Source organism: Octopus sinensis, linkage group LG9, assembly GCF_006345805.1.
Source record: "Octopus sinensis linkage group LG9, ASM634580v1, whole genome shotgun sequence".
NCBI classification, from domain to species: domain Eukaryota; kingdom Metazoa; phylum Mollusca; class Cephalopoda; order Octopoda; family Octopodidae; genus Octopus; species Octopus sinensis.
In genome coordinates this window covers 22403821-22427558 of record NC_043005.1, presented here as the reverse complement: position 1 = coordinate 22427558, position 23738 = coordinate 22403821, and the positions used below count along the sequence as shown (strand labels likewise).

At 35.9% G+C, this 23738-nt stretch overlaps 1 protein-coding gene across 2 annotated transcripts in view; it reads left to right on the top strand.

Annotated features, from left to right (window-relative positions):
- The first annotated feature begins 10570 nt into the window (after window positions 1-10570).
- Window positions 10571-23738, top strand: part of LOC115215505 (cathepsin L1-like) — an 18638-nt gene continuing 5470 nt past the window's right edge. The window contains exons 1-4 of one of the 2 annotated variants that reach the window (XM_029784666.2): window positions 10576-10963; window positions 14922-15027; window positions 16156-16299; window positions 19851-19974. In XM_029784666.2, the coding sequence (XP_029640526.1) occupies window positions 10827-10963; window positions 14922-15027; window positions 16156-16299; window positions 19851-19974 (511 nt within the window). In that variant the 5' untranslated portion in view covers window positions 10576-10826. Of the gene's footprint in view, window positions 10964-14921; window positions 15028-16155; window positions 16300-19850; window positions 19975-23738 lie in introns of both variants that reach the window. The other variant, XM_029784667.2, reaches the window with a different exon arrangement.

The following is a 23738-nucleotide window of genomic DNA, read 5'->3' as shown; positions in this document are numbered from 1 at the left end:
GTTTCCACTGCACATATGCAACTGGTCATAATTTTTTGTACATCTATATATATAAAAATTTAGGCTGAATAAAGATTACACAACTGTCTTAATTGTTTAATTCCTTTTAGTTTACACATTTGTACAAATTATCGTCGATGTATGAAATACTGTTGAAAATTTAATAGTTTATATAACTATATAAACTCTATTAATTATGATACGCCAGTAGAGTGTAATTCATATCTTCATGATTGTGTGTGTGTGTGTGTGTGTGTGTGTGTGTGTATGTGTGTATGTGTGTGTGTGTGCGTGCGTGCGCGCGTGTACAGTTTAAAAGAGAAGCTCGACAAAGGAACGAACAGAAAATTCACACACAGGACATAGAATGGTTCTTTCTTCATCAGTTATATTCCAAAAATATCATTACACGTTCACGCCTTTAATGATAATAGTATTCAGTTTTAATAGCGTCAATAGCGAAAAGTTGTTGAGAATAGCGAGCGAACTATTAAGCAGTGACAAAAACAAAAACGACACAAAAATGTGAATAAAAGAATAAAACAAACAAAATAAAGGCTCGAGGCAAGAGAAACGTATTCTAACGCAACAGAAATTGTCTTAAATGACTCAAAAGTGGACAGAAAGAAGGGTAGAATGAAAAGTGAAGAAACGAACAATGAAAAAAAACAAACCGTGTTGAAAGTAGAGATGCGTGACTGAAAGAGTCGACGATCAGTCGAAAAAGAAGCTGTGCAGGTCATGCGAATTGTTACAGGTCACAGTATTGAGAAAAGAGAGAAAGGGTTAGTTAGGGCTATGGTTAGGGTGGGGGAAGGGTATCTTTTTTCTTCACAAATGTAAATAAACCCAATCTATTTCTTAAACGAGGGACATATTGATGCGGCACAGAATGCTTTCACCTCAATGGACGGTCAGCGATTGGTTAAAATTGCCGAAATGCAAGAAATTTTAGACGAAATATGTTGCAAACTATAGAATTTTCTCAATAAAGCCAAGAGAAAATGATGTTTTATAAACACATTCTACCAGTATACGAAGTTTAAAATTTTTTAGTTACCTAGAAATTACGTTACAAACTGCCGTTCAAACCGAAAAGATCCGAAAGTTATCCTCCGAGGCACAAGTTCGATAAAGGTTGTCTGTGGAAGGCCAGCCCATGCATACCAGCCTCCCCTCTCCACACCGCTGATGTTATCCAAGGGAAAGGAAAAGGCCCATACAGCTTGGCACCAGTAATGTCGCAACTCATTTCTCCAGCTGAGTTAACTGGAGAAACGTGAAATAAAGTGTTTTGCTCAAGAACACAACACGCACCCCGATCCGGGAATCGAACTCACAACCTCCCGATCGAAAGCTCGACGCTCTAACTACTGAGCCATGCGCCTTCACCTATAATAATAATGATAAACTTATTGCTTACAATGTTCAGATGTACTACAAGTAGTCCTAAAAAGTAAAGAGAGGACAAAAACCAACAATAACGCAATTAAAAAAAAGACAATGCACATAGAATGGAACCCAAGAAACCAGAAAAGGGAAGAATGACGGTTCCATAAAAAAAAGAAAGAGTACACAAGAACCTCAGACTCAGTGCTGAATTTCAGGAAGCATGGAATCTTTTAAGGTTGCAATGTCCTACAGCTAACAGCCAAAGCATATAGTTTATGCCATGCTTCGACAATCCTGTGCATGATAAAAATGTTCCGAAAGTCGTAGATGCCGCAATACCTTTTGCTTTATAATTATGTACGCAGGTCAAAGAGATATTAACCTAAAAATAGGTTGCCGAATTTGTTGGACATATGGTGGGTAATCTTCTGAGCTTCTACCCATTTTGCTGCTGGAGGTCGAAGCATTAGAGTGCCAGTGCCCTAAGAAGTATGACATTCAAGACAGGAAAGATCTACAGCGCATAGGATCTGCTCTTTTTATCTTAAGGCCCAGTGTAATATTGTCTGCGTATTTTAAGACAGTAACATGTTTCAGGTTAGCAAATATGTTGTTGATATTTGCAATAAACTAGGGGACCAAGAACAGATCGCTGCGGAGGACCTAATATCGTTTCATAGAGTGCAAAATTGTATCCTAGTAAGGTAATTACCTCTTTTCGACCGAGATAAACTAGTGCTGCTTTTTGTTCACATGTATCTTATGAAACTTATAGATACATTCGAACAACAGCCAGTTCAGAACCGAAAAGTCCCGAAGTCCATTGTGCATGCATTTAATACTCAAACCTTTGATATCTGATCTGTCAAACCCGTGTCGGAGGATAATCAAAATATTGTATAGGTAATGCAGACGTTGCCACACCTGAAATCCATTTGAACGAGCAATCATCCTTAACAGTTGAACCACGGTGTGCGTGTGTGTGTGTGTGTGTGTGTGTGTGTGTGTGTGTGTGTGTGTGTGTGATTTTGTGTATATGTATGTGTATGAGTGCATATGTCTGTGTGCGCGCGCGAGTGTGTGCGTGTGATAGTTAACATGTGATATATATCACCTTGTAAATTCTGACAACCTTCTTTGTCCCTTCAATTACTCGCTTCATTCAGCCCTACTATTCACTAATTACGTGTGCCTGCTCCCAAAATCCCACAGTCTAACCACGTTATGAATTATTCCTTTCTCTCGGCCATTATCCTCTTGTTTTAATAACTCTATGCTCTGAAAGTTTTCTACTCTTTCTTAACACAAAGGTTAAGTATTTTTCTGCTAATTTATGGCTCATACTTCACAGGAGTGATGTCAGACTGCATCCAACCACATAAATACAACTATCCATTCACTATCTTCGGTGTTCTTGTTTAGTCTTCATTCAGTTACGTAGATGACCTGGGAAATTACAGAGTATCTACTGATTCAGTGGAAGTGTGTGTGTGTGTGTGTGCGTGCGTGCGTGCATGCGTGTGTTTGTATGTTTGCCTACGTGTATGTGAGCGTGCATGTATGTGTGTATGTGTTTGTGTGTATTATGCACACGCAGAATCGTTAACACGTCGAACATTATGCTTAGCGGTATTTCCTCCGTCTTTATGTTCTAGGTTCAAATTCCGCCGAGGTCGACTTTGCCTTTCATCCTTTCGGGGTCGATAAATTAAGTACCAGTTATGCACTGGTGTCGATGTAATCGACTTAATACTTATGTCTGTCCTTGTTTGTCCCCTCTATGTTTAGCCCCTTGTGGGTAATAAGGAAATAGGTATTTCCTCCGTCTTTATGTTCTAGGTTCAAATTCCGCGGAGGTCGACTTTGCTTTTCATCCTTTCGAGATAGATTGCATAAGAACCAGTTAAGCACTTGGGTCGATGTAACCGACTAGACCTCTCCCACCAAATTTCAGGCCATGTGCTAAATTAAGTAAGGGTTATTGTTGTTATTGTTGTTGTTGTCAAAGCAGTGAGTTAGCATGCCCGACAAAATTCTAGTTGTTGTTGTTTCTGTTAAACTGCATCAGTAGTAGGGCTATCATCGGGAGTTCCACGGTTTTGAGGAGTGTGGAATTATCTCTCAACCACTATCGTTTCCAGATCTGGCCGGGAATCGGCAGTTCTAGAGGAGTAGACGTCAAAAAATAATCCGAGTAGGTTGTACTCGTAAGCAGTTGACAGCAAGCAACCTAAAAAAACATTTTTGAAAATGAGCCAATACAGTATCAGTACTACCAGTATAAAATCTGGTGCAGTATAACTGTTTCATAAAGTGAGTAGATGGGGGTCTCTCCAAACCTTGGTTGATAATTCATCTAGTGATGGTGTTTCATGAAAAGGCACCACTGAAATGTCAGAAAGTGAGTGAAATGTCAGAAAGAAGTATCATAGATACCAGCGTAAATGGGACTGGAATCAGTGATGAAGACACCGCACTCGGCAGCCGGATAAATGCAGTTGTCAATATGCGACTGCTAGCACGCAAAAATAGATAGAAATGGATTACCAATACGAGGGGAGGAAAAGGATTTGCAGCGACTGGCAGCACCGAGAAATATTTGAAACATTTGAGCAATGATTATGCGACTAGGCCAAAATGATAAGAAAGGCTGGCTAGCAGATATAGAATCCGAAACAATTCCAAAGACAACGATAATACAGAAGGCCATAACAGTGCTAATAAAGTCGACCTCGGCAGAATTTAAACTCAGGACGTAATAACAGACGAAATGCCTCTAAGCATTTCATTGGACATTGAATGAAAACGCTGCGCACACCTTATCGAATGGAGAATACTGGACAAGTAAACCTTACTTAAACAGTAGTATGAAGTGCAAGCTCTGAGAATTCTGTCAACCTAGACACCTGCCTAAACTGTAAAAAGCGAGGTTTTCTATTCCTGCACTCATGAGCGAAAATTTTCCCTACTATACTGACCGACTGCACCATGAATATAGACATTGGAGTACACCAGTTGTTTTTTTTTCCCTGTACTGAAATCTGAGAAATTCATATAAGACTTGCCAGACACAATTGACATATACATACGCACACACACACATACACACACACACACACACACACATACACACACACACACACACATACATACATACATACATACATACATACATACATACATACATACATACATACATACATACACACACACACACACACATACATACGTACGCATACGCACATATACATGTACGTGATCACACATGATTTAAAAATTAACTATCCCCCATTATCCACATTTCCCACTCCCCAACTCCAGCCCTTTATCCAACTCCTTCTTCACCTCGGACTCAACACCACCCTATATTCTGTCGTGTCGTGGTGACCCGTTTTGCAGCCAATCCAAGAGGGATAACTCCAATAAACTAAAAAGCATTTTTCCTGTTATTACTTGAAATGGTTGACGTTGCCATTTATATATATGCATGTTGAATGCATGTGTGGGCCGTGTGGATAACCTTACACTTGTGGATATACGTGCCACAATAAAACACATGTATGTATGTGTGTATATGTATTCCATGTCTATATGTGGCTGCGTGCAAATACTGACCCATGAATCAGGGACTAAAATCTCATGAAATGTTTTACAAATGTTTGCTTTCATCTGATCGACTGTATCTATGTTCTTTTTTGAAAACCAAACAATTTATAGGTTTCTGTGCAAATCAGTTGTTACATAACCCAGTGCATCTATGATAACAGGAACATATTAAATTCTGTAACCTGAATATATAAGAGTTGTAGGTTTCTCATCGGTTCTCCCTTTATGCTCTCCTTTCCATAATTTTTGAAGAAACATCCAAATCCACTGGCCAATTGATTTCTATACCAATGCATGACTTTAACTCCCTGTCCTATATAGCCTTATCCGGCCTGTTGTGTATAAATCAAGATACTGTTTTTGTTGGTATATTCCACCAGTATTCTTATTTCTAATATTCTTTTCTACCCTAGGCACAAGGCCAGAAATTTTAGGGGAAGGTGAGGCAGTCGATTAGATTTACCCCCAATGTCCAACTAGTAATTAATTTATCGATCTCGAAAGGATGAAAGGCAAATTCGACCTCGGCGGAATTTGAGCTCAGAACGTAGCGGCAGACTAAATACCTATTTCTTTACTACCCACAAGGGGCTAAACACAGAGAGGACAAACAAGGACAGACAAACGGATTAAGTCGATTATATCGACCCCAGTGCGTAACTGGTACTTATTTAATCGACCTCGAAAGGATGAAAGGCAAAGTCGACCTCGGCGGAATTTGAGCTCAGAACGTAGCGGCAGACGAAATACGGCTACGCATTTCGCCCGGCGTGCTAACGTTTCTGCCAGCTCACCGCCTTCGGCAGATGAAATACCTATTTCTTTACTACCCACAAGAGACTAAGCACAGAGATGACAAACAAGGATAGACAAACGGATTAAGTCGATTATATCGATCCCCAGTGCGTAATTAGTACTTAATTTATCGATCCCAAAAGGATGAAAGGCAAAGTCGACCTCGGCGGAATTTGAACTCAGAACGTAATAGCAAACGAAATACGGCTACGCATTTCGCCCTGCAGTGCTAACGTTTCTGCCAGCTCGCCGCCTTGTGGGAAGGTAGTATTATGTAGACATTTTTAGTAGCTGATGATGATATGCGTGATATCTTTCAGCTGGTGTGTATGTATGTGTACATGTATGCACACACACACACACACACACACATTCATCTTGAGTCGTCTCAGAATGGCACTGTGTTACTTTTAAATGGCAGATCTGCTCCTTTCTTTCACTCTTTTATTTACACGTGCCACTGCTACTACTGTTATTGTTGTTTTTGTTGTTGTTTGTCCACTGTGAGATATAGACAGGCGAAATCAAAGCTGCTGGTGTTCCTTCTGAATAAACGCAAGTTTTCAGCAGCAGGAAAAACATCCTTGAAAGACTAATGCTCAATAAGCGCTGACCTTGAGTTAAACAATGACATCATGTGCGAGGAAGGAACCACTTTTTCATCACCCTGTACTGTAACACTCTCTACGACAACTTACAGCTCGATAGGCTGCACCACCTTGCAGGACCTACTTACAGTTGGATAGACTGTACCACCTTGTATAACCTACATACAGCTAGGTGGACGCCGACACTCCGTAGTTCAAAATTTAATACGCAAAATGAATCTAAGCAACCCACCAGCAGAAGAGTGAGATAGCTACATCTTAGTCGAATCATAATACCCCCAAATTCTTAATAGATATAAAGAAGTTCCAGAAAAAAATGCAATATTGTGAGGACATTTAACACATTTTCTTTGTCTTGAACACTTTTATGCATGTTTCGAGTAAAACATTTCATATACAAATCGCACACCATGAATAAGACGATAATAAAAATCATCAGCATTACCATCATTATCAAAGTCGTCGTCGTTTTAAAATCTACTTTCCTATACTTGTATGGATCGAAGTGCTTATGCAATGGTGCTGAAATTATCTAGTGCGTCAAAAACGGTAATTTCATCGGATGTGAATGTTTCAAGCATTTTAAGTTACGGCTTAAAATAATAATACCCCATCTTTTCAGTTTTGAAAAAGGAAATATAATACTGTACACTGCAATTTATATATATATATATATATATATATATATATATATATATATAGAGAGAGAGAGAGAGAGAGAGAGAGAGAGAGAGGGAGACGGGCGTCTTCCCAGTTTTCTCCAATCATAGTCATAGGGATTTGGACAACCCAGTGTTGTAGTATAAGGTGCCGGACAGTTAGACTGAAGCTGAAACCACATGGTTATGAAGTGAACTTCTTAAACATACGGCCTTGATAAAATAATCTTTTATCGCAACTTGGTAGCAGCGTCATGTTAACTTCCAATATGCATATATTGCTAAATAATATATGTGGCCGACAGCTACCAACGTTTTAAGCTAGGATTCGAAATCGAATCCACAATTTCAAACAAGTCTTCAGTCAACTGTTCTCGCTTTTTGTGGACCTTTTCCAGTTATACATTGGTCAAGACTGACTAGAAAAGTCCTTTGTTTTCGGCTTGACCTAATTTAGTTATGAAGAATATAAATACAAGGATCCATAAGCTTTATTCCGCTTTGTGTCGACCCCGTTTTTCTTCTTTTCGTTTTTTTTTTGGGGGGGGGGGGGGGCAAAGAGCAAATCTTTCAGTATGCTGATTAACGCGCGGGAGTAGATTTATCACCCTTTCTATCTACCTACATATCTTTTATTCTTTCGTAGTAACACACAGAGATGGAGCTGACATGCACGATGGACTCGAAATCCACAAATAACTTGTGTACACAAACAGCTATAGAAAGTTATCTTCAACATTGTAACGGCAAATGTAAATATATCAATAAACGATACTCTTAATATTGTTCTTCACTCATTCATTTTCCCGATACAACACTATCGTTACAAATTGATGACCGCCTATTGTCGTTATATATATATATATATATATATATATATATATATATATATATATATATATATATATATATATATATATCATCAAGTTTCAACGATTTTTATCATGCATTTATGATACGGTTATTCATGGAGGTAATTATACTGAGCAGCTGGTCAGAAATACTGGATGGAAATCTTTGATATTAAATAATAATAATCCTTTCTACTATAGGCACAAGGCCTGAAATTTGAGTGGGGTGAACAGTCGAGTTGCCTTTTGTATTTTCAGCCGACCCTGATGAACATTTGATACACAGAAACACGTTTTTTATTGATGTTTTAAGTGTATAATTTTTATATTAAATCTAAATATGAAATTTGATTTTCTCCTACCAAGCTTATTTTACTTATAATGCTGTATCTATTTTTCTCTCACCTAACATAATCTCCAAATAAGAACATAATGATATAATATATTAGTCAATATAAGTATAATTATAGATTTTAATATTAATATACATGCTCTATTCGTTTTTTATATCCAGGGGGCAGTTAACAGTTTAGATTTGTTCAGATATGAGACTTTTGTCTACGAGCCTTGACTCGTATGAATAACACAGCTCGAAGTCAGTTTATTTGCAAATCCCACGATATTGTTAGCTGTTGTCCGTTGCTTCTTGTTGATTTTACCTCAGCGTTGTAACTGCTCTGTAGGGTTGCGGAACTATCTGAATTATCTATTTTATCCTGGCTATACAGGTGATAGCCTAACAATTTTATACCATTAGTAAAAAAAACATGTTATAAAGGGGTTGATCAGGAGAAGAGTTGAACTCCTCATTTGTTGTGTGACATATGTAAGTCTACTAATGGGATGAATACGTCATTCATGTCACCTGCCACTTGATATTTCGAGCATTAAGATATTATTTCTGTCTTTTGAATACAAATGGGATCACTTCAAAAATAAAAAATCTTAATTAATTACTCTAATCTGCCTTCTGCAGTGAGTCCCAGTTAAACATGCTGCTCAACTTCTAGTACCAAATCCCTCTGAGCATATTACTTTAACTGCTGAGGAAGCACAAATAAAAACATAACTTTTCTAACCCAGCTTCGCAAGCTACTTGTTTCTCGAATCAGCCACATTTTCTGTCACAAGAAAATCTGAATGACCAAGTTCTTAATTTGAATTTATCTAAAACGGCAGACTGATATTTTAAGTTCAAAATAGAAGTCAAACTACGACTCTAAAGTTTGTTCTTTCTACAGATACCATAATGAAGAATTCAATGAATGATTCTGTTCTGAAGATGGATATATATTTTGTGTACTAATAATTCAGATGTGGGCTTCTTGGTCATTAACATAACGTTGATAAGTGGTTACTCTTCTTTAATTTCTTAGAGTTAGTTTCAAAGAGGTCCTTCATAATGAAAATAGATTCTCTTCTGTGTCTATATCGTATATTGCAGATCTCACAAAGAGCTCGTGGCAAAATGATGCTACTTGTGGAAAAGAGTCAATAGCAGAAATATGAATAGAATATCTGTTGAGATCTAAAGTCCATTGTAATTAAATTTGGGTTGCATCTTGGTTACCCCAAGTACAATTGTTTTTCTTTTTATGTAAATAAAACAAAGAAAGCTCTACGTTCAGAATAATTGACCAAACTTATCTCACTTGTTTCAGGCAAGAAAAATATTTTGGAAGATTCAGTTGCATATCAAGCTTGAACTTGAAAAAATTTTGTAAAGGTTATGGATAAAGCGCAAATTAGGTTCAAATACTTGCAAAATAAGTTTCCCTGGGTGAGTGATGCCATGATGAAAAAGGAGTTTTTGTTGGCCCTCATATAAGAAAATTAAGATTCTTGACGTTTGAAAGCTATATGAATTATGTTGAGAATACTGCACGACAAGTTTCAAAAACATAGATATGTTAACTTTCGGGGTAAATAGCAAAATGAAAACTATCCTGTTCTAGTAGATGACCATCTTCGTAAATCTTACCTAACGATGCGATATATATTATTAAAGATTCATTTCTTGAACTCTCACTGGAACTTTTTTCCGGAAAATCTGGGGATGATAAACGATCGTATTCATCAGAACATTCCTACTATAGAAAAGTGTTACCTAGGCAGCTGGAGTCCCAGTATGTTTGCTGACAAAATTCTCAAGAAAGACAAGTCTTATATTACGCAAAGCAGAAACTAAACTAAACTACTTTTTAAAATATAGTTATGTCTTTTATATTTTAATAAATGTATGTCGGTCTTTAAGAAGGAAATTGCTTACTACACAAAAATCTAACCTGAATGAGTAATGTAAATTTGTGTGAATTCAGGCAAAAAGGTTCCCTTAAAATACTACGAGAATCAGGTATTTTATTCTTGGGACCTAAATTTATTTATCTATTTATTCATTTATCTATATATTTATTTATTGGTCCCCAGCATTATCAGCTGTAATTCATCCGCTTTTTTATCATTCTTCTCTCAGCCCATTTTGTAATAATCCCCATTTCCTGATAACTGAAACACTCTTAACTCTCTTATTATTTTCTAAATCTCTTGCATCGCTTTATGAATTAATTGCTCTTTTGGCGGTGTTTGTTTTCCACCATTTAAGAATGGGATAGGCTCTCTCGTTCTGTTTGTCTGTCCTTCTTTCTCCTACTCTATAAATTTATACCTCTTTCCATACATCATTTTCTTATAATCATTTCTTTAAAAACAATTACAGTTTATTCATACATTGGTGCTCCGCGACGGAAAGCGGTTGCGATTTTTCAAACTTCTTCCGATTGTATTAATATACGTGTACACACACACACACACACACACACACACACACACACACACACACACACACACATATATATATCAGAAAGAATATTTCACTATACTTGTATACGTTGTATGTTTCCATATCACTATTCAATATGATGTTGCCTTTACTTACATTTATAATTGGTTTTACTCTCGTTTCGGCAAAGTTGATTCCGAACGATGAAAATTGGGAACTGTACAAATCCACTTTCAGAAAGGAATACAGAAACGCAGAAACAGAAAATTTCAGGTAAAATTATTTATAGATGTGTTAATATATGGGGTGAGTGCGCGTCTGTATGAGGTGGATGTGCGCACGTGTGTGTGTATGTAAATGCATTGATATGTTATATATAACATGCATACATTGCATGTATGTGTACTAATGCATAGATATATTTATATACAACATACATACGTTTTTGTGTGCACGTATCTATGTGTGTTTGTGTGTGTGTATGTGTGTGTGCCCGTATTTGTACATGTATGTGTGCATGTATCTGTATGTGAACGTGATATAACTGTATGCTAATAATATAAAATCAGCAGACCTTCGGACAGTACTCAGGTTTCGTATCTATTGCAATCTGAATAAACTGCGTTATGGATTAGGGATCAAATCACCTGCTGGGTTATAAATGTCTACCTCTCTAAATATCACAGATAATTCATACTTTACTTAGTCCAAACCAGTTAGTTTTATTTTACTATTGTCTAGTATGTTATAGTATTACACTTCGTTTCAACGTTAATGACGAGAATTAACTCCAGAAATATGAAATCTTATGTTTTATATCTGTGTGTGTGTATGGGTGTATGCGTGTGTGTATGTCTGTGTGTGTCTGTGTGTGTCTGTGTCTGTGTGTCTGTGAGTGTATGTTGTGTGCGTGTGTGTTTATATGTATATATATTATATATCTGTGTATGCATGTGCATATATATATATATATATATATATATATACACACATACATACATACATACCTGTGTGTGTGTTTGTGTGTGTGTGTGTGTGTGTGTGTGCTGTATTGAAAATACGACAACTAAGTTATTTCTTAGGTTTCTTTCATATTTTCACATGAGGCCTTTGCATTTCGCTTGGAACAATAATATTCTTAAAATCATTCTCAAAGTCTGTTGATCTTCACAGTCTTACCATCAAAATATATATTTTTCGGGCTTGTATGTGATAGGTAAATAAAATTTCTGCGCCCATTTGCTAAGACTCCATCACTGGAATTTGAAAGTTTGTCAGATTTATACATTATAGTTTCAGTATTATAGATGGAGGAAGAATTCATGTTTGACTAATTTACAGTACTGGTTTCAAATTCTTTCGCTATGTGCCAGCAGAAGTTAACGTTAAATCGTTCCCCAATTTTATCTCTCAGCCATTGGAAGAAATTTTTGGTTGTCACTGTTCCCTGCGAGTGATGACTGATGTTCGACAGCACAGCACGTGGTTATTAAACGATATGGCGGAGGATGTGCTGCTTTAATAAGCATATCGCAACAATATGTTTACTGTGATTTTGTTATTAATATCATTTGTTTCATTACATTGATAATACAATTCTTTTCTTCTACAGAAGTCTAGTTTTATACAGTGGTGCAATTGTGGAATGTTTTTCCTTTTCTTCATAATATTATAATTAAAACAGGCTCTTGAATTAAATTCATTGCGGTCTTATTTCTCCTTCATACCCTCTTCATATACATATATTTTAAATCTTAACCTGTCACCCATAACACGGTGATCTTATGTATATATATATATATTCCAGTTAATATCTATTTACTTCCAAATATTAGCGCCTTTAGCGCCTCACGTATTCCTCCATTTCCGTAATCATATAACAATTTTGGTGTGACTTAGTTTAGCAATACCACTTCCCTTCCAGTGTTTTTAGTGGTTACTGCTTTGTTACAGTATTCAGAACAGAGTCAAGTACGTGTTGGCATTGCTGTTTTGCATGCCAATAAAACCCATTTGGTGACACCAAAGTAAACTTTAAGCATATTTTTTATAAATAACCCTTTAAAGGGCTGAAACTACCAAACTACTTGACTTCTACACCTAGTTCAGCTCTTTATTTAGGCTACAAATCATGCTACTGCTCTTCCGAAAATGTGATATCTTATTGTAACGCATGCATGTGCACTGCAAAAAGCGTTGTTCTACTGGCATCCTTTTGTATATTTTTAATTAAATACCATTCATTTATTCATATGAAAGCTGATGAAGTATTACCGAAATGTATTAATGAAAAACTTGTGAGTAATGGATTTCTCATCATCTTCGAAGAGCAGGCAAAGCTGATAGTGAATATAAATGATGTGAAGAGAAGCAAGAATTATACCATATCAAGGCTGCATACTAAAGCAACAGAAATACTAAGGGAGCTAAATACACATTTTTATGAGGTTTCTGCTGCATAAATAGAGGTTGCACTCTTCAGATCACCATCTATGTGCGATGTGTGTGTGTGTGTAGAAAGATAAATTATTATTGAATACCTCCTGGCAGCTATATCTGTGAATAAAGACTAATTACTCCAGAGTATCATTTCCTGGTACTAAAACGTCTGTCACCAAATAAATTGATATCAAAACTGTTTGTAATAAATGACCGGGACAAAAACAGTTGCACCCAATCGTCCATTTCTATTCAAAGCAGATCTCTGATCAGAGGATAACTCTTCCTAGCTCTTCCCTACTGGTCTCAAAGGCCCTGCAAAATGGTCATGATCTACATCGTTGTCTAACTTAGCTTTATTGAATATTAAAACGTTACCTAGTGCTATATTACTTTTCCTATATTAACTAAATTACCTACATGCAATAGATGTAGACCACCATGACGTTGTAGTCCCTCCCTAATTATAATTAGGGACTACAACGACTACACTTCGACAGAGTGACATATTGATATTCTTCTTGACATACAGGACAATCAACAAAGGGGCACTACTTGATGGCTTCGCCTTCTGGAACTAGTAGTCAGATTTTCCTTAAATTACACTCTACGTATTAAAAAAAGCAAAGACTCGTTAGAAATGCAATAGTAAATTCTATTGAAAAGACACGTCTCAAGTTGGAATGCCTTTGACCATACTTGATCACAGTTGACCTGGGGCTAAAAATGATTTAAAATGATATTGATTAAAGCGATCTACAGCACGATTAACACGATCTACAGAGAAATGCACTTGGTTCGGACTTAAATTCTGTATTGCATAAGACAAGACGCCGTGAATCGGCGTGCACATTTTCAAATCAATTCTTTTACATTCTTTTACTTGTTTCAGATATTTGATTGCTACCATGACGGAGTGCCGCCTTTAGTCGAACAAATCGATCCCAGTGCTTATTCTTTGTAAGCCTAGTATTTATTCTATCGGTCTCTTTTGCCAAACCGCTAGGTTACGGGGACGTAAATACACCAACATCGGTTGTCAAGCGATGGCAAGGGGAACAAACACACACACATATATATATGTATATATATGTATATATATATATATATATATATATATATATATATATATATATATATATATATATATATATATATATATATACGACGGGCTTCTTTCAGTTTCCGACTACCAAATCCACTCACAAAGCTTTGGTCAGCTCGAAACTATAATAGAAGACACTTGCCCAAGGTGCCACGCAGTGGAACTGAAGCCGGAACCATGTAGTTGGGAAGCAAGCTTCTTACCATACAGCCACGTTTGCGCCTGTGTATAAGTAACTTTTCAATATGGTCTCTGTGCTATCTCTGAGGAAACGAACTGAGATGTTTTATAAACTTCGTGCTATGTGTGATTCGTTGTAGATCAAGTGGGCTCTCAGCCAGATCTAGCACAAAGATGGAGTTGAATGTAATACTTATAACCTAGTGCTGTTTCTTTATGCTGACCAAATGTTGTGCAAGTTATTTCCTAATTTGTTCGTTGTTTTACTATCTTTGCTATGTATAATATGTACTTCCTGAAAATTGTAGAAGTGTGGTATTTTCGTTTTCTGTGGGTGCTGTTTGGGCTGATTAATTATAAAAATATTATTTGGTGTTGTTCATAAAAGAGATGGTGAATTTGCCTGATTTTCCTGGTTTGCCTAGTGAATACAATGCGTTGTATATATATGGCTGATACAATCTGTTGATACAAAATTATGTAATATTGATGTTTTATTTGTTTTAGACGTGCTATATGGAAGGAGAATGGTAATTTTATCAATCAACACAATTTAGAAGCTGACATGGGTATTCACACCTTTTGGATGGATATGAACGAATATGCAGATCTGGTGAGATGTGTTTTATATTGCTCGTTGAGAGAGATGGGGGAGGGAGAGAGAGATGGGAGTTATAAACATAAGATGAGAAACTGAAACAGAGAGGTAGAGACAGAGTGAAAGAGACAGAGCGAGAGTGAGAGAAAGATAGAATAACAGACAGGCGGAGTAAAACAGAGATAGAGAGAGAGATGAATATAGAAAGAGACAGAGAAGTAGAGAAATAGTATGAATGAGAGAGAAAGAGGGTGAGAGAGAGAAAGGGGGATAGAAAATAATGCATTGATTGTCAGAGATAGACATATGTCTATATAAGGACGGTCTGATGGATAGATATAGAGAATGTGAAAAAAATAGATGATAACAGATAAACGGAGTGAAACTGAGAGACAGAAACATATAGATACAGACAAATTAAGAGAAAGTAAATTAGAGAGCTCGATAAAGATGGGGAGAAAGGCAGAAATAATGACACAGACAGGCATACAGACAGACAATCATTGAGAAATATAGAGAAAGAGATAGCTACTCAGCAGAATCGTTAGAGCATCGGAAAATGCTTCTGGTTCTGAGTTCAAATCCCGCCAGCGTCAACTTTGCCTTTCATCTTTTCGTAATCAGTAACATAAAGTACTAATCAAATACTTAGATCAATGTAATCAATGTAATCTCCAAAATTACTGACCTTTAGCCTAAATTTGAAACAAATATCAAATATTGATTTAAATAATACACACAAACAGGTGAGAGTGTGAATATCGATGCAATAGTAAACGAAAATGTGGTTCTCGAATTATGGTACTTGCCATACTTGTTCTGAGCAGGATTACAAATACTACGATGCCACTCAGACACAAGAACTATAGCAAACATCAATTTTCAGTATGCAATTTTCATCATTTTGCAGATAATCAAATACGTCACTTGTCTTAAGATATGCTTTATAGTATGTCATATAATTCTGCTCGAACAGGAATTGCACAAGCTAGCCCAATCCCATTTCATTTTTCGTGTGTCACCATTTTGTGCTTTTGTACAGGCACTCTTACACACTAACAAACGACTTTATAAGATATATTTTAAATTGCTCTTCTACATTTTAATGTATTCATCTTCTTGTTTCTTTTCTTTCATCTACAGAGTAACAGAGAGTTTGTAGAAATGATGAACGGCTTTCTTCCGCAGGACAGTATTACCGAGACATTTGTCAGCGACAAGCTTGTATACTTACCTCGTATGGTAGACTGGAGACAACATGGATACGTAACAGGAGTGAAGAACCAGGTTAGAAAGTGTATTTGAACAATAGATGGCTATGCTAGCTATCTTCACTACTATTGTCACACAGTTATCTAGTAACCCTTTATACCCCCACCTAAGAAGAGGAGTAGATATAAATATTGTGTGTGTGTGTGTGTGTGTGTGTGTGTATTGTATTGTGCATTTCAGCTCTAAGGCTGTGGCCATGCTGGAGCACCACCAGTGCAATCACTTTTTTAATGACCAATTTTATGTGCTTGGCTTTTGGTGAAGGAGGGAATTCGACACTGCTGTCCTCATTTGAGTCTCCTGCCTTGATATTGATATTGATTCATCTGGGATTCATCTGGATAGCAAGAGGTCTAGTTGTTTCTTGAAATCATCTAACCTTACTCCTTGAAGATCCTTCAGATATTTTGGCAAGGCGTTAAATAGCTGTAGGTCCTTGAATCTCAAACTATTGCAGTACATGGTTCTCTCTCTAAATGGGAAAACTAGGACCTTTGGAACAGTGCAGTGACGTCCAGTTGGGGGTCTGGTATAGCACTCAATTCCGAAGTTTAGAGCCAGCCCCCTCCAATGTCTTCTATATATATATATTTCATTGCATAACTCTCCCGTCTTCATTCCAGGGAGTAGTGTGGTAGCTATTTCAGTCTCACCCAGTAGCCCAGCTGCTTAATTGATGCAATCTTCCTTATGTAACATCGTTGAACAGCCTCAAGTTTCGCTATTTATTTGACACTGTGACCACAGTTGAGAGCAGTAGTCTAGACGGCTGAGGACAAATAATCTCAGCATAGTTTCCTAGTCTCTTGTTCTGAAGGTTCTCAGAATCTATCCAGCTATTCGCCTGCACACTGCCAACACCTTGGTGATATGCATGTTAAACGAGGCATCGTTACTCACATCAAACTCGAGATCAAGCACCGTATGTGATTCTGGGAATGCCGCTCCTTTTCGTCCAAAGTATCGTTGTGCGGCTTCTGAACACCAATTAACTGGTAACAGAGGGCTTGGAATTTGCCTGCATTAAATTGCATGTTGCTTCCCTCAGCCCATTTATGTATGGCATCTAGGTTTTTCTGTAGAAGCTTAGCATCAGAAGGTTCCTTGACTACTTGTACTACATAACTGTTGTTGGCTTTACTAGTAAGTGTGGCTGTCTGTATAACTGATGGCATATCTGAAAGAGCCACCATGTACAACAGCGATCCTAATACAGTCCACTGAGGCACTCCACTCTCTGTTACTATCTCCTTGGTAACAGCTCCATTGGTAACCAAGCCTGGCTTCTGTCTTTTAAGGCATGCAACCACTCTCAAAGTTTCCCGGTTATACCGAGTTTCCGTAGTTTGTGACATATCATCCTATGATCAACCTCATTAAAAGCCTTTGCAAAGTCGAGATATATCACATCCGTTTGAGCGATTCGTTGTTTCAACAACTAGTCATAATGCTGCAAAAGCTGTGTAAGGCGGCTTCTTCCTGACCGAAAAACCATCCAGGGTGTCAGGAAACAAGTTATTATCTTCAAGGAACGCAGTTAGTTTATTTTGGAAAATGCGCTCCATGACTTTGCTGAGAGACAGGTCTAATTTTTAGCATCTGCTCTGCTACCTTCCTTATGGGCATATTAGGCCAAAGAACTCATCAGGCATAGTTACTTGCAAGTATTATATTGCACATTCAGTATTTCACTGATCTTCTGGGGATCTGCAGTCGGCGAGCCATTTTCTTCGAACAGTGGCCCTATCTTGCTCTGTACTGAAGCAAACTCTGCATATGTGTGTCTACATACATACATACATATATATTGTGTGTACATACATACATATATATTGTGTGTGTGTACATACATATATATTGATATCAATAGAAGAAACGAGAGATAGGGAGATATATATTAGATTAGATAGATAGATAGATAGATAGATAGATAGATAGATATAGATAGATAGATAGATAGATAGATAGATAGATAGATAGATAGATAGATAGATAGATAGATAGATAGATAGATAGATAGATAGATAGATAGATAGATGCATACATACATACATACATACATACATACATACATACATACATACGTGCATGCATGTATAGGGAAATTCTCACGACCCTTTTTTAAAAAACAATGAACGTTGAGCTAGATATACCAGGTTAGTTGACGGTTGCGCGGACTACTCCTGTCCCAAAGAAGAACGAGAGCCACGTAGCCAAACACAATAAGCCAATAGCATGCTTGAATCTTATAAACAAACAATATACAGATTGTTTGAATGTTTCTCTAAAAGTACTACCAAACAAACAATGAGACGAAAAGCTGGTGGCAGGAACATAACGTCAATCCAAACACCTTTTGAATGTCGCATTGTATCACTCAGACAACACTTGCTGTACAGTAAAGAAAGAAATGAGTATATTACATGTATACTCAAAAGAGAAAGTAACATCTTCAGAATAGGGGAAGAACTGAGCAGATACTTTGAGAGTGCAACTGTCTTGTGTGATCAAAAGGAGGTTGAACTGGCCTCCCTAAACAGGAGCTTCGAGAAGCACGCATCATATCATCAAAAAGCAATACATGGATAATATCTCATAAGCTACAGGATAACATCAGAATCAGCAGGAAGAGTAGCTTCTCCTGGACCTGTGAAAAATACTTTATATCCCACATAAGATATACCTTCACTGTCCAGGAACAGGAGATAGTTAGTAAATACCTGGTAAACAAGAGAGACAAAGATACCACCAGTCCCCCATGTTGTGATAGACAATGTCGGATATGCTATATCAGTGTGAAAGATATTACCCATATCAACAGCAGCAGCTTCAAAATAAGATACCGCATACCCATGAGGCATGACAACAATACAAAAACTTTTTACAATGCTATCTGCAAGGACTGTCACAACTAACAGGTATTCACACCTTTAAAAACAAGGAATGCTGGTGGAACACTCCAAAAAAACAGCAATTCGGTACTATCATAATGGACCTGATAATGTTCTGTGGGACAGAGAACAAAAGTCATACACTTTTGCAGAGGCCAGCTGCCCAGCAGATGTTAATGCACAATCAATAGTTCAGGAAAATGAGAATATTTATGGTGAATTAATGAGAGACCTACAGTTCTTTTACTCTGGATATAAATTCTCATTTGTACCAATCATCATAAGTGCATTGGGCTGTATATCTACAGATTTACACACAAAAAAACTAGAAAACCAGGCTTTTCGAAGAAATAGTACAAGAAATTGACGCGCTTTCTCCAGATCCAACCTATTAACGGCATAGTAAAAATTTACAAGACATTCTGAAGATTCTCAATCTGAGACTCTTTAGATGAATAGATGCACGTACTTGGTCGTGTGCATCGACAGTTCAACCAACATTCCACTCAACCATATATCTACAAACAACGGGAACTCTCTTAACTCAAAAAGCTTTGTCACTTTGTTAGCGAGCGGTTTAAACATTATTAATAAGAACTTAAATAATATTCAAAGAAAACTCATATATTCACATACTTATTTGCATCGTGATATTTCTGCATTGACTATTTTCAGGGAAAGTGTGGTTCATGCTGGGCATTTTCTGCTACTGGTTCACTTGAAGGACAGATCTTCAGAAAATATGGCAAACTGATTTCATTGTCGGAACAAAATCTTGTAGACTGCTCTTCATCATTCGGTAAATACATTTATATTAACTTTCTACACACTGTATGAAATTGTTTATGAAATTGTTCTACTGTGACATTTAACACCTCTCACTTGCAATATATGTTTCGTATTCTAAAGTTAAAATTTAATTATATTTTTCCATTATGACTTAAAGGAAGACCTGTTATTAAATCAGAAGAATAAGGTAAAAAATATTACGTCCCCAAAGAACCTAGCTTTGGTGTCTCGGATGCGCTATTAATAAGAGTTTTGGTACACTGCTTAACATTTTTGGAAGAAGGATAATACAGTCTTCGGTCTGTGGTGTTTTATAAAATCTGCACAGACGAAAGGCAAACCTGACCTTGACCAAAATTGAGCATAAAGAAATGAAACTTAATACTGCAAAATATTTAATCTGGCACACCACCACAATAAAACTGCTAAAACTACTTACTTATGTCCAAAGCGATGAATTGGCAAGATTGTTAGAACTTTACAAACGAAATGCCTTGCAGTGCATTCTGAGTTCAAATCCCGCCGAGGTCAACTTTAAATTTCGTCTTTCCGGGACCAATAAAAATAAAGTACTAGTTAAAAGTATTAGACCAGCAAATATGAATCAGAGCGTTGTGGTATTTTTTCCATCTCTTGATGTTCTAAATTCAAACTCCATCTTGGTCTACTTGGGTGGTAGACTTAATCCGTCAGCCCGTTTAACACCACTACTTGGCAGGCACATTAGATGCCTTAAGCGGAGTCTATTCTGTTGTATGTTTTCGGACCTTTAGCCCTTATTTGTAAGTTGTTTATAATTTTAACCGTAAAGGTATTTTAATATGCTGCCACATTTTTTGATGGAATTTTTTTTCTGTAAAAGAACTTCAACCTATATTAGTAGTAGACATATTATTACTCGCTATAGGGACTGGTAACCACTATAACCTGTAGTGGAGAACAGTCAACACGTTGTGCTGGGGCTGACCAAAGAATTTTATTTTTAGATATATCTAGGGTACTCATATGTACTCATGATTTTTGCCTCGGCTTCTTTCCATGGGCGCATGTAAATATCTTAATTATATCCTTTCGTATGTTCTACTGAAGAGGAAAGAATCTATTATGAGATTAATTCCGAAATTGATTCAATATAGAAATAACGAACTTTTATTTTAAATTCTATCGGCCAGCTTTCCCCGATTTCAGTTCTTCGTATTTTTTTCTGTTGCGAGTAAATAATATGTGGAAATTGACGATTTAAAAGTCTGTTATCAGCATATTGGCATTGAAATAATTTTCTTTAGCTCTTATTTATAAGTTGTTTATAATTTTAACCGTAAAGGTATTTTAATATGCTGCCACATTTTTTGATGGAATTTTTTTTTTCTGTAAAAAACACTTCATTCTATATATATATATATATATATATATATATATATATATATATATATATATATATATAAAAGGCGCATGGCTCGGTGTTTAGAGCATCGGGCTCACAATCATGAGGTAATGAGTTCGATTCCAGGACCGGGCAGTGTATTGTGTTCTTGAGCAAGACACTTTATTTCACGTTGCTCCTATTCACACAGCTGGAGAAATGAGTTGCGGCGTCACTAGTGCAAAGCTGTGTCAGCTTTGCCTTTCTCTTGGATAACATCGGTTGCGTGGTGTGGGGAGGCTCGTATGCATGGGCAACAGCCAGTCTTCCATAAACGACCTTGCCCAGACTTGTGCCTTAAGGGGTTCTTTAACCTATATATATATATATATATATATATATATATATATATATATATATATATATATATAATATATATATATATATATAATATATATATATATATATATATATAGAGAAAAATCACTATTATGTAATTCAAACAATGATAGATTTATATATTCTAAAGAAAAATAAAACATATTATAAAACATATAACTAGATCACAAAAAGTACAAAAAATGAATAAACAATATATAATAAAAAAGACTACGTACGTTTCGTGGCTATAACTTCAATTTGAATTACAATTAAATTTAATTTTAATCGAAAAACAATTCAGTTTAAAAGTATAGTCACTCCTCAGGTCAACAATAATAACATTAATAGTTAAATAAATAATTAAATAGAATTAAACAATATTTCTTAAAGAAATAAAATCATGATTGTTCTTATAGAAGAAACTCCGTTAACTAAATCTGAAACTTAAAAGTAGGACCAGGTATCTATAATACATTTTTCATGTTAAAAACCTAAGGTAAAAAAATAGAGTAAATAGATAGAAAAATGTATTTATCTGTGAAGATATATTTTAGTTTTGAGAATAGCATTAACAAACTATAAAATATCTTTTCACTAGTTATACTCTAATATTTTATGTTACAAACTATTTTACAAAACAATCACACTTAATACTTTTAGATTTTAGTTCACATATAATAAATACAGATTAATAAAATTAAATAAACGTAGTCTTTTTACTTATATTTTGTATATTCATTTTTTGTACTTTTTGTGATCTAGTTATATGTTTTATAATATATTTTATATTTTATTTATGATTTAGTTTATGTCTATCATTGTTTGAATTACATAATAGTGGTTTTTCTCTAATTAATATGATATATATAAAGTTTTCCCATATATATGTATATATATATATATATATATATATATATATATATATATATATATATATATATATATATATATATATATATATATATATATATGGGAAAACTTTTCTTTCAAACATCTTATATAGAATACACAGCTATATTTGAGTATCATCTTTATACAAATACTAGCGGGACCCGTGAATATCTCACTGAATTAATGGTAAAGCTATTAGGTTATTTCTGAAAACTTTATCCCAAGAATCTGAAAGCGTAGCTTGTATTATGTCAGTGTGGAAAGATAGTCGCTTATCTGCTACTTATTGTAAATTGAAAGAAAATGGAATACGATGATAACTTAATGTACTTTATATATATATATATATATATATATATATATATATATATATACAGTTTATATGCTTTATGCACAATTTTCTAGACCTAATACTCAGTACTCATAAAATATATATCCACTCTTAATTTTCCATTTTTTCCATGAACAAATATGAAAATATATATCTCGTACATATGATACAACCTTTATTTAAATTGCATATGTCTGCCATGTAAATATGTGTGAATATTTCGCGGAATTGCACTTATGCGCATGCATTAAGTAATAGGTGATATAAAAAAACTTAGTACAATTAAAACAATACACTTTTTACTATCCAATTACTACGAAAACCTCTATCTCCGCCACCATCATCATCTCTCTCTCTCTCTCCTTCTCTCTCTCTCCTTCTCTCTCTCTCTCTCTCTCTGCCTTTCTTTAACTTCACCTTCAGAATATCACCCCTCTGCTAAAATTACATTTTTAACTCTCCTCTACCTCCAACTAACTTCTTAAATCACGTAATAAACATTTCGTTCCCCCTACCTCACGTCATGAATGCTTCTCTCTCCCTCTTTCTCTCTCACTCTTCGCCTCATTTTCTCTCTCCTTTTTCTTTCTCCTCAAAGCGTTACAATTACATTCCCTCTGCCTCACGTCACGGATGCATGTCTCTCCCTATATTTCTCTCTCCTTTTCTCTTTCTTTTTCTCTAATCACGTGAAAGAGTTACTGACAGTCTAAGTAACGCAATGACTAGCAGAAGTATTATAAGGTGTTTCATTTTTTCCCTTTTCTGTTCTTACATGATTAGTTTGGAACAATGACTTCCGAATCCC